The sequence below is a fragment of the Marmota flaviventris genome, chromosome 9, assembly GCF_047511675.1.
Source record: "Marmota flaviventris isolate mMarFla1 chromosome 9, mMarFla1.hap1, whole genome shotgun sequence".
Lineage (NCBI taxonomy): Eukaryota > Metazoa > Chordata > Mammalia > Rodentia > Sciuridae > Marmota > Marmota flaviventris.
In genome coordinates this window covers 118965105-118978178 of record NC_092506.1, presented here as the reverse complement: position 1 = coordinate 118978178, position 13074 = coordinate 118965105, and the positions used below count along the sequence as shown (strand labels likewise).

At 46.3% G+C, this 13074-nt stretch overlaps 1 protein-coding gene across 1 annotated transcript; it reads left to right on the top strand.

The window, feature by feature from the left end:
* The first annotated feature begins 495 nt into the window (after positions 1-495).
* Positions 496-6833, top strand: B3gat1 (beta-1,3-glucuronyltransferase 1). Its single transcript, XM_027945537.2, has 4 exons — positions 496-637; positions 4651-5159; positions 5861-6157; positions 6747-6833. The coding sequence occupies exons 1-4, from the start codon at positions 526-528 to the stop codon at positions 6831-6833; spliced, it is 1005 nt and encodes a 334-aa protein (XP_027801338.2). The 5' UTR covers positions 496-525.
* The last annotated feature ends 6241 nt before the right edge of the window (positions 6834-13074 follow it).

The window sequence follows — 13074 nt, the reverse complement described above, 5'->3', positions numbered from 1 at the left end:
GCTTGTGGATGAAACACTTGGGACTTAAACTAAGGCAGGTATCTCTGAAGCTGTGGCTGTAATGCCTATACCCTATTGACTCTTATTAATGGACTCTCACCAGAGATGAGGTCTTCAGAGAGAAGATCAAGGAAGACTTCATTGAGAAACTTGATTCTATATGTCCCAGAGTGGGGCCTGACTCTTGCTGGGGGTCCACACCCATGCTTCGGTCTCTGGCCATCCTCTTCTGCTCTCTCTTACAGGTGTCCATCTCTGAGGGTTCCTGACCTTGCCCCTGGACAACTGCCCCTTCTCAGACTCCTGTCAGGCTGGACTCTGCAAACCTGCTTCCGCAATGGGTGGGTTGTGAATGCTGGTAAGACCTACTAGCCAGCGTTCAGCTTCTCTGTTCTCTCCATGCCTGGCCGGCCGGCCCATGCCTTTTCTTTTTTCCCCTGTGCTGCCGCTGCCCTGTGGCCACCCCTCTCCTGACCTTACCGCCACTCAGGTAATGAGGAGCTGTGGGCGCAGCCAGCCTTGGAGATGCCGAAGAGACGGGACATCCTTGCGATCGTCCTCATCGTGCTGCCCTGGACTCTTCTCATCACTGTCTGGCACCAGAGCACTCTTGCACCTCTACTTGCTGTGCACAAGGGTGAGCCCTGCCTACCCTCCCTGCTTAGTCCCCAGCCCAGTTTCCTTAGTGAGAGCTCCTTGAAAGAGCTTGTTACTCTCAGTTCCCAAGAGGAGGGGCCATATCATGCTACACAGGGACACAGGGATTGTTCAGGAAGTAAAAGGGCGAGAGGCAAGCCTGTAGATATGCCTCTATTGTGATTTTGCAGGAAAGAAAGAGCTGAGCAAAACCTCTGAGCAGGCCTGGGATTTTGACAGTTTGAATAATTTCAGTGTGTTCCAAGATATGGCAGGTAGCTTTGAATTGTCTGGTACTGGTACTTGGTGATTTAGGATAGGGTAAGATTGGCTTGCAGTTTTTGATAAAGGAGGTGGGTGGGGGTGTGCCTCTGAGTTGGTTTGTTGGCATATGAAAAGTGGTTTGCAGACAATTGTTTATTATTTCTAGCTAGTCCTGGGAGAGGCAGCCCCTTCTCAGGTCTGTAAGGCCCCAAGAAGCCAAAGCAACAACCAGGTGCCATAGCACACACCTGTAATCCCAGCTACTTGGGAGACTGAGGTAGGAGGATTGCAAGTTCAAGGCTGGTCTTCACAATTTAATGAGAGCCTGTCTCAAAATATAAAATAAAAAGGGCTGGGGATGTAGCTCAGAAGAGCGCCTCTGGGTTCAATCCATAGTACAACAAATAAAAACCCTACACACAAAAAAAATCAAATACAGAAAATTTTAAAACAAACATGATTAATACTCACATGCAGAGACAACTACATATACAGTTTTACCTCCTGGTCCCATGTGCAAAGAACAGGATCACTTAGCGGGGAGTGAGGAGGAAAGGATAGGATTTCTGGCCTATTTTTTTTTTTTTTTTTTTTGTGTGTGTGTGTGTGGTTATTGTTTTATTTTGGGTTGCTGAAGATCAAATCCAGCATCTTGTGTATACTAGGCAAGCACTCTACCACTGGACCACCAACCTTACCCTGTATTGTGTTATAGCACCTTTAAGAAGAGTATATAGCTTGTCCCCTTTTCTTGCTTAGAAAACCCTAGTATCTAGTGGCAGTAGGCCTGGAAAGAGGAAGAGTCCTATCAGAAGCTAGTGGAAGAATTGGGATTTGAACTGCCTTCTCCCAGCTGAGTCCCAGGGTTGCCTTTCCCTCTCACACCTAAACACTTTATACCCCAAAGGCTTCTATGTGCTCCACATCTGCTCTCATTGCTTAGCCTTCAGTCTCATGTTTTCTTGTCCCCTCCCACTCCAGCCCTCAATACACACACACATATGCAACACTTGGGGGAAGCAGCAATTCTACCAAAGCAAAGTGTCTTCTTTCCCCACCCATGGTGCTAAGAAGGGACTCCAGGGCTTCCCCCGTGTTCACATGCTAGGCAGGCACTCTACTAGTATTGGACGACCCCCCTCCCCCCAACCCAATGTGAATTATCTTACTTGTGATCATGATAAAACAGGAAGGCACCCAAGCCTATCCCAGGGATGAAGACAGTGGTACTGAAGTAGGATCTGGGTTTCCACTGTAGCCTGTACCTTCAAGTGACTCAGATGCAGGCCATATCCACAAATCACAGCCTACATTGTGCTGCTTCACACAGATAAACATCTTGCAAACCTCTAGAGTTTCCCGAAGCTTTCAGGAGAAAGAGCTAAGCTTAAGATTGCTGTAGCCTCACTGCCTGTGCTGGACTCTTTGGGCTTCTCTGATGTCATCTTCTGCTGACCCCAATGCCTCTGGTGCTTGTCAGTTTAGAACTGTTGTTATCCTGCCAATACATCATCCCAGAGGGGTTCAAACTACCATCTAGAAAAATGATTATAGTATGTTCATTGCTGGCAGAGCTAGGGTTGGAGACATTAGGCTGTTTTACTTCCCAAGGATGGTAACTTGACATTGTCTTCTCTGAACATTCCAAGAGGGATTGAGTGAAATCTGCAGTTAAATGACATTAGGGTCATAAGGAGGCCTTTATGTCTCAGAAGTGCAGAAGCCCTAAAGCCAGTGAGAAGGGCAGAGTACAGGTACAGAATCCCAATTCATAGAGAACTTTCCCAGGGCAAATGTTTGGAATAATCTGGACAGCAGAACACTTGGCAAAATGGTCCTAAATCTCCTTTCCAAACCATGATTTCTAAGACTTTATTGACCATAGGATGAATTAAACCTAATATCTTTGTCAGAATCCTGAACACCCATCCCTCTTAGTTCAACCTAGTTTTCTTTTCACAGTTCTACCCAAAACTTCTCCAAAAAAACACTTTTGAAGACCTGTACTTGTGCTAGTCTCCCCCTGCCACAATATCTTCTCTGTAGCATGGGTAATGGACTCACAGCTCCTCTTATGTGTCTTGTGCCATTGGCCTGTGAGCACTAAGAGCTGGAGCAGGTCCTCTTCTAGGTTCATCCGTATTGGATTCCACACAAGCACCCACACAGCTTGCATGCTGCTAACGATGGTGGAAGTTGAACAGAGGGAGGGAACAAAATGGTTGATGCCTAGCATTCTCTCTTTGACCTCGCTCCAGCCCTTTCATTTCATCTTTACTGAAACTGTATGGAGCCATGAGGAAGTAGGACAGCTAATGTCCTTCTACACACCAGGAAATGACAGCAAATATGCCTTGCAGTGCTCTGAGTCCTTCAAGTGTCTCGACTCATTAATCTACATAATAACTCAATAAAATAGATGCTATTATTAGTTCCATTTTACAGTCACTGAAATCAAGGCACCAAAAGCTAAGTAACTTGTTCAAGGACATATAGTTAATAAAGACAGAAAGACAGGGTCTGAACCCAGGCATTCAGGTTTCTAGGTCTGTCCTCTGACCATGATCCCTCCACTGAGAGTATGTGAGCCACACTATCATTGCTACATGAGTTTTTCAAACAGAATGACATAATTTGGAAAGTAGAAACTCATTGAAAACAATGCCATTGCTCTTGATTTTCCTTCTATAAGACTGCTCAATTCCCCATGGAAGAGGATGTCCAGCATGTAAGAAATACCTAGGTCATTAGAGCTTCCTGCACTTGAAGCAAGTTGCCTGCAGGAAGTAATATCCCCATGTCTGGGACTGTTTACTCAGAGAGCAGGGTTTGCAAGTTTCAGTGTCCCTGATGGCATTCTTGAGGTGGAGACAATAACACTAATAGGGTGAGAGTACAGTGGTGTGCAGTTAGTGTCTCAGATAGCTCAGTGAGTGTGCCAAGAAGGTGCAGATTAGGAGATTAACACCAAACCCTTGGAAGAAGTTAAAACAGGTCTGTTTGTCCTTTTTTTTTTTTCTTTTTTTTCTTTTTCTTTTTTTGTATACGAAAATGGAGGAATATATGCAATCAGGAATAATATTCAGGTTTCAAAATTATTTTTACAATTATGGGTAAAACTCACTAAAATCCAATGTAATAATTAAATATTAGGTTCTGCACCATGATTCTAATAATTGATTCTAATATGGCCAAGGGGAAAGAGGCCCCACTTAACTAAAAGATTTGAAAAAAAAAAAATCTGAGGCAAGTTAATATTGGGATCCTTCAGGGTCCACAGTGTGCTGCAGCCATGAGATTAATGCTGCCCTTGAGTTTTGTGACATCCCCACCACAGAATGTGTCAGTGTCAATCTGCTATGTAGTTAGTTGCACCAGATAAGGAGGGCACTAGGGAAGGGAGGGTCAGGACACCATCATATAAAATCCAGTGTGTTTAGGAACTGAGAGTGCAAGCTTGGGCTATGGCCAGCTGTACTCAAATAATTACAGGACTGTCTAATGTGAAGATAAGAGAGAGATTATTTCCGTGTCATCTAGGGAGTTAGGGAAATCCCTGTGAGAATTCCAGGGGTGCAGATTTCAACTTTAATTCTAACAGGTCCTGCAAATAAAGCAGTATATTGATGATGTTCCTGCAGAGTGGGTAGAGAGGGCTGTCTTAGTAGGGTAGTTGGAGTCAGTGTCCTGTAATGGGGCCAGAGCCAGGCCAGCATTTGTCCCCACACCGCCTGTTTCTCATCTTTGCAGATGAGGGCAGCGACCCACGGCGGGATGCGGTGCCAGGCGCAGACTCAAGGGAGTACTGCATGTCCGACCGTGACATCGTGGAGGTCGTGCGCACCGAATACGTATACACTAGGCCCCCCCCTTGGTCCGACACCCTACCCACCATCCACGTCGTGACGCCCACCTACAGCCGCCCAGTTCAAAAGGCCGAGCTGACGCGCATGGCCAACACGCTGCTGCATGTTCCCAACCTGCACTGGCTAGTGGTGGAGGATGCACCTCGTCGTACGCCACTGACTGCGCGCCTGCTGCGCGACACCGGTCTCAATTACACTCACCTGCATGTGGAGACACCCCGCAACTACAAGTTGCGAGGAGATGCCCGTGACCCGCGCATCCCACGGGGCACCATGCAGCGCAACCTGGCCCTGCGCTGGCTGCGAGAGACTTTCCCGCGTAACTCCACCCAGCCTGGTGTGGTGTACTTTGCTGACGACGACAATACCTACAGTCTGGAGCTCTTTGAGGAGGTGCGGGAGGGATGAAGAGGAAGGAGAGTTGGCAGACAGAGATTGGAGATGCTGATGGATGCAGGGCCTCTAGCAAGAAGAAAGACGCTGGGGAGTTTTGGGTGTGGGTACATACATATAAGGAAACCCAGGAAAGGGGGTTGCCAAACTGGGGTGGGTGAAGACACAAGAGGACCAGGGAAGGGCACAGAAAATACCATATGTTGGCAAAAGCATCCTCCACTGGTTAAAGGCAAGAGTGGTGGTGGCACTCCTAAATGGCCCTGGCCGTAGAGGAGCAGTTTGAGGTCTTTGAGTAGGGCCACTTTGTATGACAACCAGAAACCTTTTCAGTGGAACAGTTTGAGTTTCTTTGGAGTCCTGGGTCATGCAAGCCTAGGGGAGGAGGAGTCATCATTTCAGATAGATAAATGGCCACAATGAAATGTTTTGTGCAAGGGAGAAAACAGCAATTGGGTCACGTTGAGAAGGTGGTCAGCTGGATTGGGAGTTGGGTCCTCCTGCAGCCTAGAGGAGATTCCCTTTGCAGGAGCCCATCAGTTGCCATCTACAGGATGGCATATAGAGGTAGGGTGGGACTGTATCTCCCTTCCCCATGACTTTAAATGGACCCCACACATATAATTAATTGATTTCACCTCCCTTGGGGATGGGTGCCATTCGGTAGACTCAGGTGTTCTGACTCTGGCTTCCCCTTGTAGATGCGCAGCACCAGGAGGGTGTCCGTGTGGCCTGTGGCCTTTGTTGGTGGACTTCGTTATGAGGCCCCACGGGTGAACGGGGCAGGGAAGGTGGTTGGCTGGAAGACAGTGTTCGATCCCCATCGACCATTTGCCATAGACATGGCTGGATTTGCTGTCAACCTGAGGCTCATTCTACAGCGAAGCCAGGCTTACTTCAAGCTGCGTGGCGTGAAAGGAGGCTACCAGGAAAGTAGCCTCCTTCGAGAACTTGTTACCCTCAATGATTTGGAGCCCAAGGCATCCAACTGTACCAAGGTAGGAATCTCTACAGAATTAATGACTGTAATGCAAGTGTTCCTATGACCATTAAGAGCCTCTCTCCAGATCAGGGGCAAGGAGACACCTCAAAATGATCTTGCCTATTTGAAACCCCCACCCAGGAAGATAGTTTATCTTCCACAATGAAAGTAGGCAGGGACATGAGAGGGGTGGCCATAGGGTCATAACTAAGAATTATTAGCCGTATATCTAAACAAATGTGCTCTTTGCCCCCCCCCACACACACACAAACATGCACACACCATGGCAGATACACACACACCTGTGTATGCACACACATATACATGTGCACACATACATACATACACACTTGTGAAATCTTGGGACTTGTCTATTTTCTGTTCTATATATCTCATTTCCAACAGATATTTTGAATACATCACATGAACAAACAGCAAGAATGAGGGGTTAGGTAGAAATAAAGAACAACTGAGAAAGTCTTGATGGAACAAGGGTGGCAAGGGAGGGGCAGGAGGACTACTTGCAGGAGGTGGAAGGCAGCAGCGAGGTGGCAGAGTGAGGTTGAAAACCTGCCCTACTTTGTTTTGTGTCTCTGGACACACAGATCCTGGTCTGGCACACACGAACAGAGAAACCGGTGTTGGTGAATGAGGGGAAGAAGGGCTTCACTGACCCCTCAGTGGAGATCTGAGCCTCAGGATGAAGGTAGGAGGGAGACCAGGGAGGGCATTGAACTGCACAGCACAACACCAGGTTTGGGTGCAGCATTAGTCTCTAAGGGGTTTGCTCTCAGTCTTTCATCATGGAAAGACAGGGCAGATGTGGACCAGAGAGGAAGAGGTGTGGCCAAGTCTCCTTCCTTTTTGCCACCTGATGCTTAACAGGTGTCAGCCTTCACCCACATAGCTGGGTCCTTCTGCCACCAGACACTCCAAAAAATGTCCACTGAGACAACTTGTTATGGTTATGCTGCTATTTAGACTATTTAAGGACTGCTATTTAGACATGCTCAGTGCATTCCGTCATCCAAAGGTTACATTTTCTTCTTTTGGTTCCCCCTCAGTTAACTGGGTGTGTCAAGATCCATGCACTGCTCCATGTCAAAGGCACCATGGTTCTGTAGTCAGAGTGTAGCACACAGTGAAAGCATATATCCCAGTGCTCACTTTAGCACCCAGGCCTACCCTTTTCTGTTTGACCTAACTTTGCTTCTCTGTCTCTTTCTTCATCTGTGAAATGAGTTGCCGGGAGTACTGAGAACAATCTGTGGCACATAATAAATACAATATAAGTGTCACCTATGTTGATCTGATTCTTTAAAATCCCTCTATTGAGGTAGTCTATATGATCTACCTACAATTTAGAGGTTCAGAAATGATTTCAGAAAAGCAAAGTAACTTATCCAAGGTGACATATTGGCACAAGTGAATTGTACTTGGCCATGCCAAGAATTTTTGAGGGACTTTTTTATGATCCTACTTTGCTTCTTGAAAACACCTCTTACTTGGGACTCCCTATTTAGGTCATGACACACAGAGGTGAGAACTCAGGCAGTGGACAGACATCTATTCTCTGGCCCCAGAACATTTGTAGACACCCTGCCCAAAGGGTCTACAGGGTGTCACTCTGTCTGTTTTGTCCCTTGATCTTAAGTCACCTTGGCCAGTGTCATTTGGAACAAATCAGTATAGAGCTTGGTATAGGGTTCATTCCCTATCTTGTTAGTGGAAGACCCTCCTCAGGAAGACCTCCATTAGGGGCTCAACATTGAGCAGTTTACCACACTGGCTGTTCCCTGTCTGATCCCACCCTGAGCTGACACCTCTTTTGTTCCCCCTCTCCCTTCACAGGAGCCTCCTTCTTTGACACTGTTCTTGGCCTTCCATCCTCTCTCCACAGCTGATGGGCCCTCCAAGGCAGACTCCTAAGGAACTACCATCATCTCCTTTCTATTCTGGGGGCTTTCAAAGAGAGCCCAGCTTGATGACAGGACAAAGGACAAAATTTAAGCACAGAAATTCCAGACTTATTGTTCTCTCCATCCAGTGTGACCAGGGAGCCTGAAAGACCTGAGGGCAAGGGGGTCTGGTTGCCTGCAAAGCCAGTGCTCAGCTCCCCTCTATATAAGCAAGTGCCATGGGCATCCACGCCTGCCCTATAGTGTTGCTGGGGCTGGGAGGGAGGTGAGAAGACCCTGCAGTCGAAGTGGAGCATGGCCCTCCCTTGCTCCGTCCTTGGCCAAGCACGACCACACAGGATGCTCAGCAGGGAATTCCGAAGATAGAGAGCAACTCCAGGCATTGTGAATGCCCTACTCCTTGGCCTCCGCTCCTCCTGAGCACTGCTCCCAAATCAGACATACCTCTGGCTCTCCTCTGGTTCATGTTTACAGAGCATAATAAGGCTGTCTTCTATCTCAACAGGTGCCCGGCCCTGAGTGGGGGGAGCCTAAGCCTGTCAGTGGATTCCTCCTGTACCTCAGGCTGTGGTGGGAATGAACTCCCTTTCTCTTGCCCACTTTCTCCAAGCCTTCTTCTCCAACACTGGCAAAGGAGGTGGGCCTAGAGCCACACAGGTCACTGAATGACCTGGACCAAGAACAACATGACCCCCACTATCCATACACTACCTCCCCACCCTGCCCTGGGCTATAGCCCCTTGCCTGGCCCAGGGTGGGGAGGGAAGAAACCTTCTTCCTGTGGCTACTGAAAACTGCAGGCCTCATGGCTACAGTAAGCAATGATAGGTGAGGCAGACGGTTCCTCCAGCCTTGAGAGTAGAAGGGGCTAGGAGAGTCCCCAACTTCTTTCTGCTCCTATTTTGAGGGATGAGAAATTAGATTGGAGAGATTTAGGGAAAAGGGGCAGGGATCAGTTGGACACTAAGAGGAAAGGAGACTTGAGCACAAACTGCTCATTCTAATTTAAAATATAAAAGGGGAAATAAAATCTCACTTCTCCTGAAGCTGGGAGCATGCAGAGCCGGCCCACCTCATATCCAGCTGTCCCCTCTCCACTCCAGAGAGAGAACAGAGTTGCAAACTGCTGCCTCTACCCAGGGAGTAGTGGCTCCCTGGTTCTCCCAGGACCCTAGAGAGGTCCCTGGCTCTCTGACCAGGACAGCCCCTCTGGTGGTGATCACATGCTCCTGAAAGTTGGAAGCACAATTTTCCTCCCACGTGAAGGAAAAGTAAAGGGCCTGTGCCTACTGCAGAGGTGTTTATTTTTTAACTGCTAACAGCCCCTTCCCTTACTCCATTAAAATTTATAGGACAGGTCTGAGGGCCATGCAGAAACCACTCCTGGATGTGTACGTGGGATTCAGTCCAGACACCTAACATTCACAGTATAGCATTGGCTGCCTATTCTGAAATGAATATAACTTCCCACTGTATTCATGAAACCATCTGATTAAATCAGACCCCTGAATCACCATGCAGGATGTTTTCCCCAACCTCTTATACTTTGGATATTGCTTTGGAAACTGACTCCTTGGCATCAAGTGTGATGGCATGGGACAGAGGAAGGAGGTGGGCATAGGGCATCTATAGATGAGTGAATTTATGTCTGGGCATTCTACTGCCTCATGAAAACTAGCCCTGAATACCAAGGTCAAATTGGCTGGTATGAGAACACCTTCTTAGCCAAAAACCTAGGGCTTATTTTCAGGAAATTAATAATGAACAACAAAATGAGGATTTTTATTTTATTTTATTTTATTTTTGGCAGATTGCTAGTTCAGTTGTTTTCACCTAATATCCTCTCTTAGCTGCATGTATATTTATTTATAATTATAACCCTGGTGGACTGCAGCCTTCATCTTTGTTGGGAATGAGTTTGTTATAAGTCAGAATTGGGTCCACAATGACGACTTGTTTTTCAAACCCAGTCTGTTCCCTGCTCCATTGCTGGTGAGCCCCACCATAAAGAACCGAAGCCAGGGGTTAGGAGTTTCCAGGGCAGTGGCTGGGGTGAGGGGGAGCCCAGGCAGCTGCACCATCTGATCTCTTTTAATTTAACTGTATTTAATTTGTTTTCAAAATTAAAAGTCAAATATGGTTTTTAACAGTCCTAATTCTTTTCAGCCCTGTCTTATTTTTATTCTCATTTATTAACACAACTATCCAACAATTATTTGTCAGGTGCCTACCATGAGCCAGCATTATTCTAGAAGCCAGAAAATGGCAGTAGGTGGGGGAAAAGGCCCCTGTCTTCATGGAGCTTACCCTCTACTGAGAGGAGGTGGATCATAGCAAAAAAAAAAAAAAAAAAAATAGTATTTCAGATGGGATCTGCTGAAAGAAGAAGAACAAAGCCAGTTGGGAGAGATGGAGAACAGTAAAAAGAGAGACTCAGATTCTTTAGAGGGCAGTCAGAAGGCCTCTGAAAAGGGACTTGTTTTCCCTATTTATTTATTTCTGCTTTTATTAGTATATTTTATAGTTATAGTTAATAACTATAGTTATACATAATAACTCTTTTGACATGCATGGAATATATTTTGTTCCTGATAAGGCAATTTTGAGTAAAGCAGCAATACCCCAACATGTAATGTTCTAAGAAGAAAGAACTCTCCCTAGGTGGAAGAGTGCTTAGCTATGAACATGAGCACAAAATGTTCATAGCTAAGCACATCATGTGGCTGCAACAGATTGGGCAAGGAAAATGGATGGAGTAGGTGTGACAGGTATGTGAGGGGGGTGCCCAGAACATGTTAGCTCCAAGATCCAGGGCAAAGCTTTCAGTTTCTACTGAGTGAAACAAGAATGCATTGGAGGGTTTGGAGCAGAGAACCTACATGATCTAACCAAACTTCTTCAAGAACCCTTTTGCTTTTGTGCTGATGACAAATGGAAAGGGCAGGGGCTGGCCAGGGAGGTAGCTTCTGCAACAATTCAGGTATGAGATGATGGTGGGTTGGATAAGGGTTCAAGCTTTGGGGCAGAGAGAATTGACTAAATTCTGGATTTGTTTTAGGATGCAGAGCCAATAGTATTTGCTGAGGGACTGGATGTGGGACATAAATAGGAGCCAAAAATAATCTAAGCCATAGAATAGAATGGATATTTCTTGATATAGGAAAGAATGCAGGAAGGGCCACATGGGTTAAATCAGAATTCTGTTGCAGATGCTTATACATATACAGAAGATTGTGAGAGGACAGCTGCCTGTGTACCTGGAGTGTGGGTATGGATGGACATCAGGGGCTATTGGTGTCAAAGTTGTTCATGACATAAGTCTCACAGTTGAGACCCCATGCAGTGAGTATGGATGAAAGAAAGATGGAGCCCAATGAGTGAGCCCAGAGACCCCTGGAATTTAGGCTGGGGTAAGAGATGAGGTCTTTCAAAGAAAATGAGATGAGACCATAAAGAGATCTAGAAAAAACTTTTAGTGAATTTTGGAGAATAAGTTCTGCCAAGAGGTGCTTTGATAGGGAAACAGATAAAGTCAAGAATAAGAAGTTGCTACAGTAGGATCTCTTTTTAAGAAAGGGCTAATGCATAGGTGTGCATAAAAGTGTAATTTAGGGAACTGTTCACTTTCCAAAGGGATTTTCTGTAAGAGTTCTTTAAATTCTAATCTGCTGTCACAATTCCAAGTGTCCAGCTTTGCAGAAATCCACTCTTATGTAATACAAGACAAAGTGACACTGTGACATTGCCCCATGCCTCAGGCCATACTCAAGTAGCCCTCAGCTTGTCCACATCTTACTTCAAAGCTTGCTATTTCAAGGAATCACATAAAGAGCTGGTAAGCTTGGACAAAATTAGGGACTCTGCCCCTGTCTTCTCTCCAGTCACTGTCTGCAACCATCATGTTAATAAACTCCACTTCTCTCCTCTTAATGGGACATGCAGGCCATACTGACTGCCACTGATCTTGCTGGGCTCTTTGCTCCATGGTTGCATTATACCATCAGTGCCCCTCTCAATGCAAACCTTGTGCTCACCCACACACAGGATGCAACTGGTCACCCTGTAAGCCTTTTTGCCCTGTCATAACCCACTTTTACTGGACTCCTGTGTGGGTGCTGTGCTCAGAAGGTATGTGCTATTTGACTTTTAACTATTAGTGAAGATAATTAGTTTGGTGCAGTACATGCCAGATGTGGTTCACGAAGAAAAACTGCCCTGCCCCAACCCACCCTCCAGCTAATTCATTTGCAATACTCTTGGCCATCTGGAAAATTCTTATCCCTGCCCACCAGCATGAGAATGGATTTGTATTTGATCTCTCCTCTCGAGGGGCACTTCCAATCCAGCCACATTTCAAGCAGACGAAGTGGTGAGAAGACAGGGGTGTGGACCAACAAACAGTTGGTGTGGTCATAATCTGGATCACTGAGGGCTAGGAGGCTAACTATGTTCCTGATCCCAGACTGCCTTCTCCACTGGCTCAGAGTGGCAGAGATGAGACCAGAGACATTGGCAAAGAGAACCTGATTCAAATCTATTGCTTTATTGCAATCCAGGAGAGTGAACCTGAGTCAAACAACTGGACTCTAGAATCTCTAAAACAAGAACCTCCAATTTGGACATGGAGACAACTGTGGCGGAAGGTTGCCTCTCCCCCCTGCTGGTTAGTTACAGTGGAAGAGAATTTACCAAGATGGAGGTAAGGCCTGGGTTAGGCCTGGAGGTTTTGTGACTACCCAAATTCCCAGGGAGTGGGAGTCACCTGCCCTATGACATTTAACTGGGCCTTCTGTCCTTTCCCTCCTTGGAAGTTCAGATATGGGCTGTGATTTCTGGTAGGATCTACATTTCCACCTCAACTGATGCTTCTCCCATTGAGTATAACTGGAAATGCTGTCTAATTCAGGAAAATAAGTGGATAAGTATTTCCATTTCTCTTAAACTCAGTTTGTCATCCTATCATATGCAGTGAGTGGGAATGAAAAGGAGAAAAACACAGGTTGTTTGTCTCAAA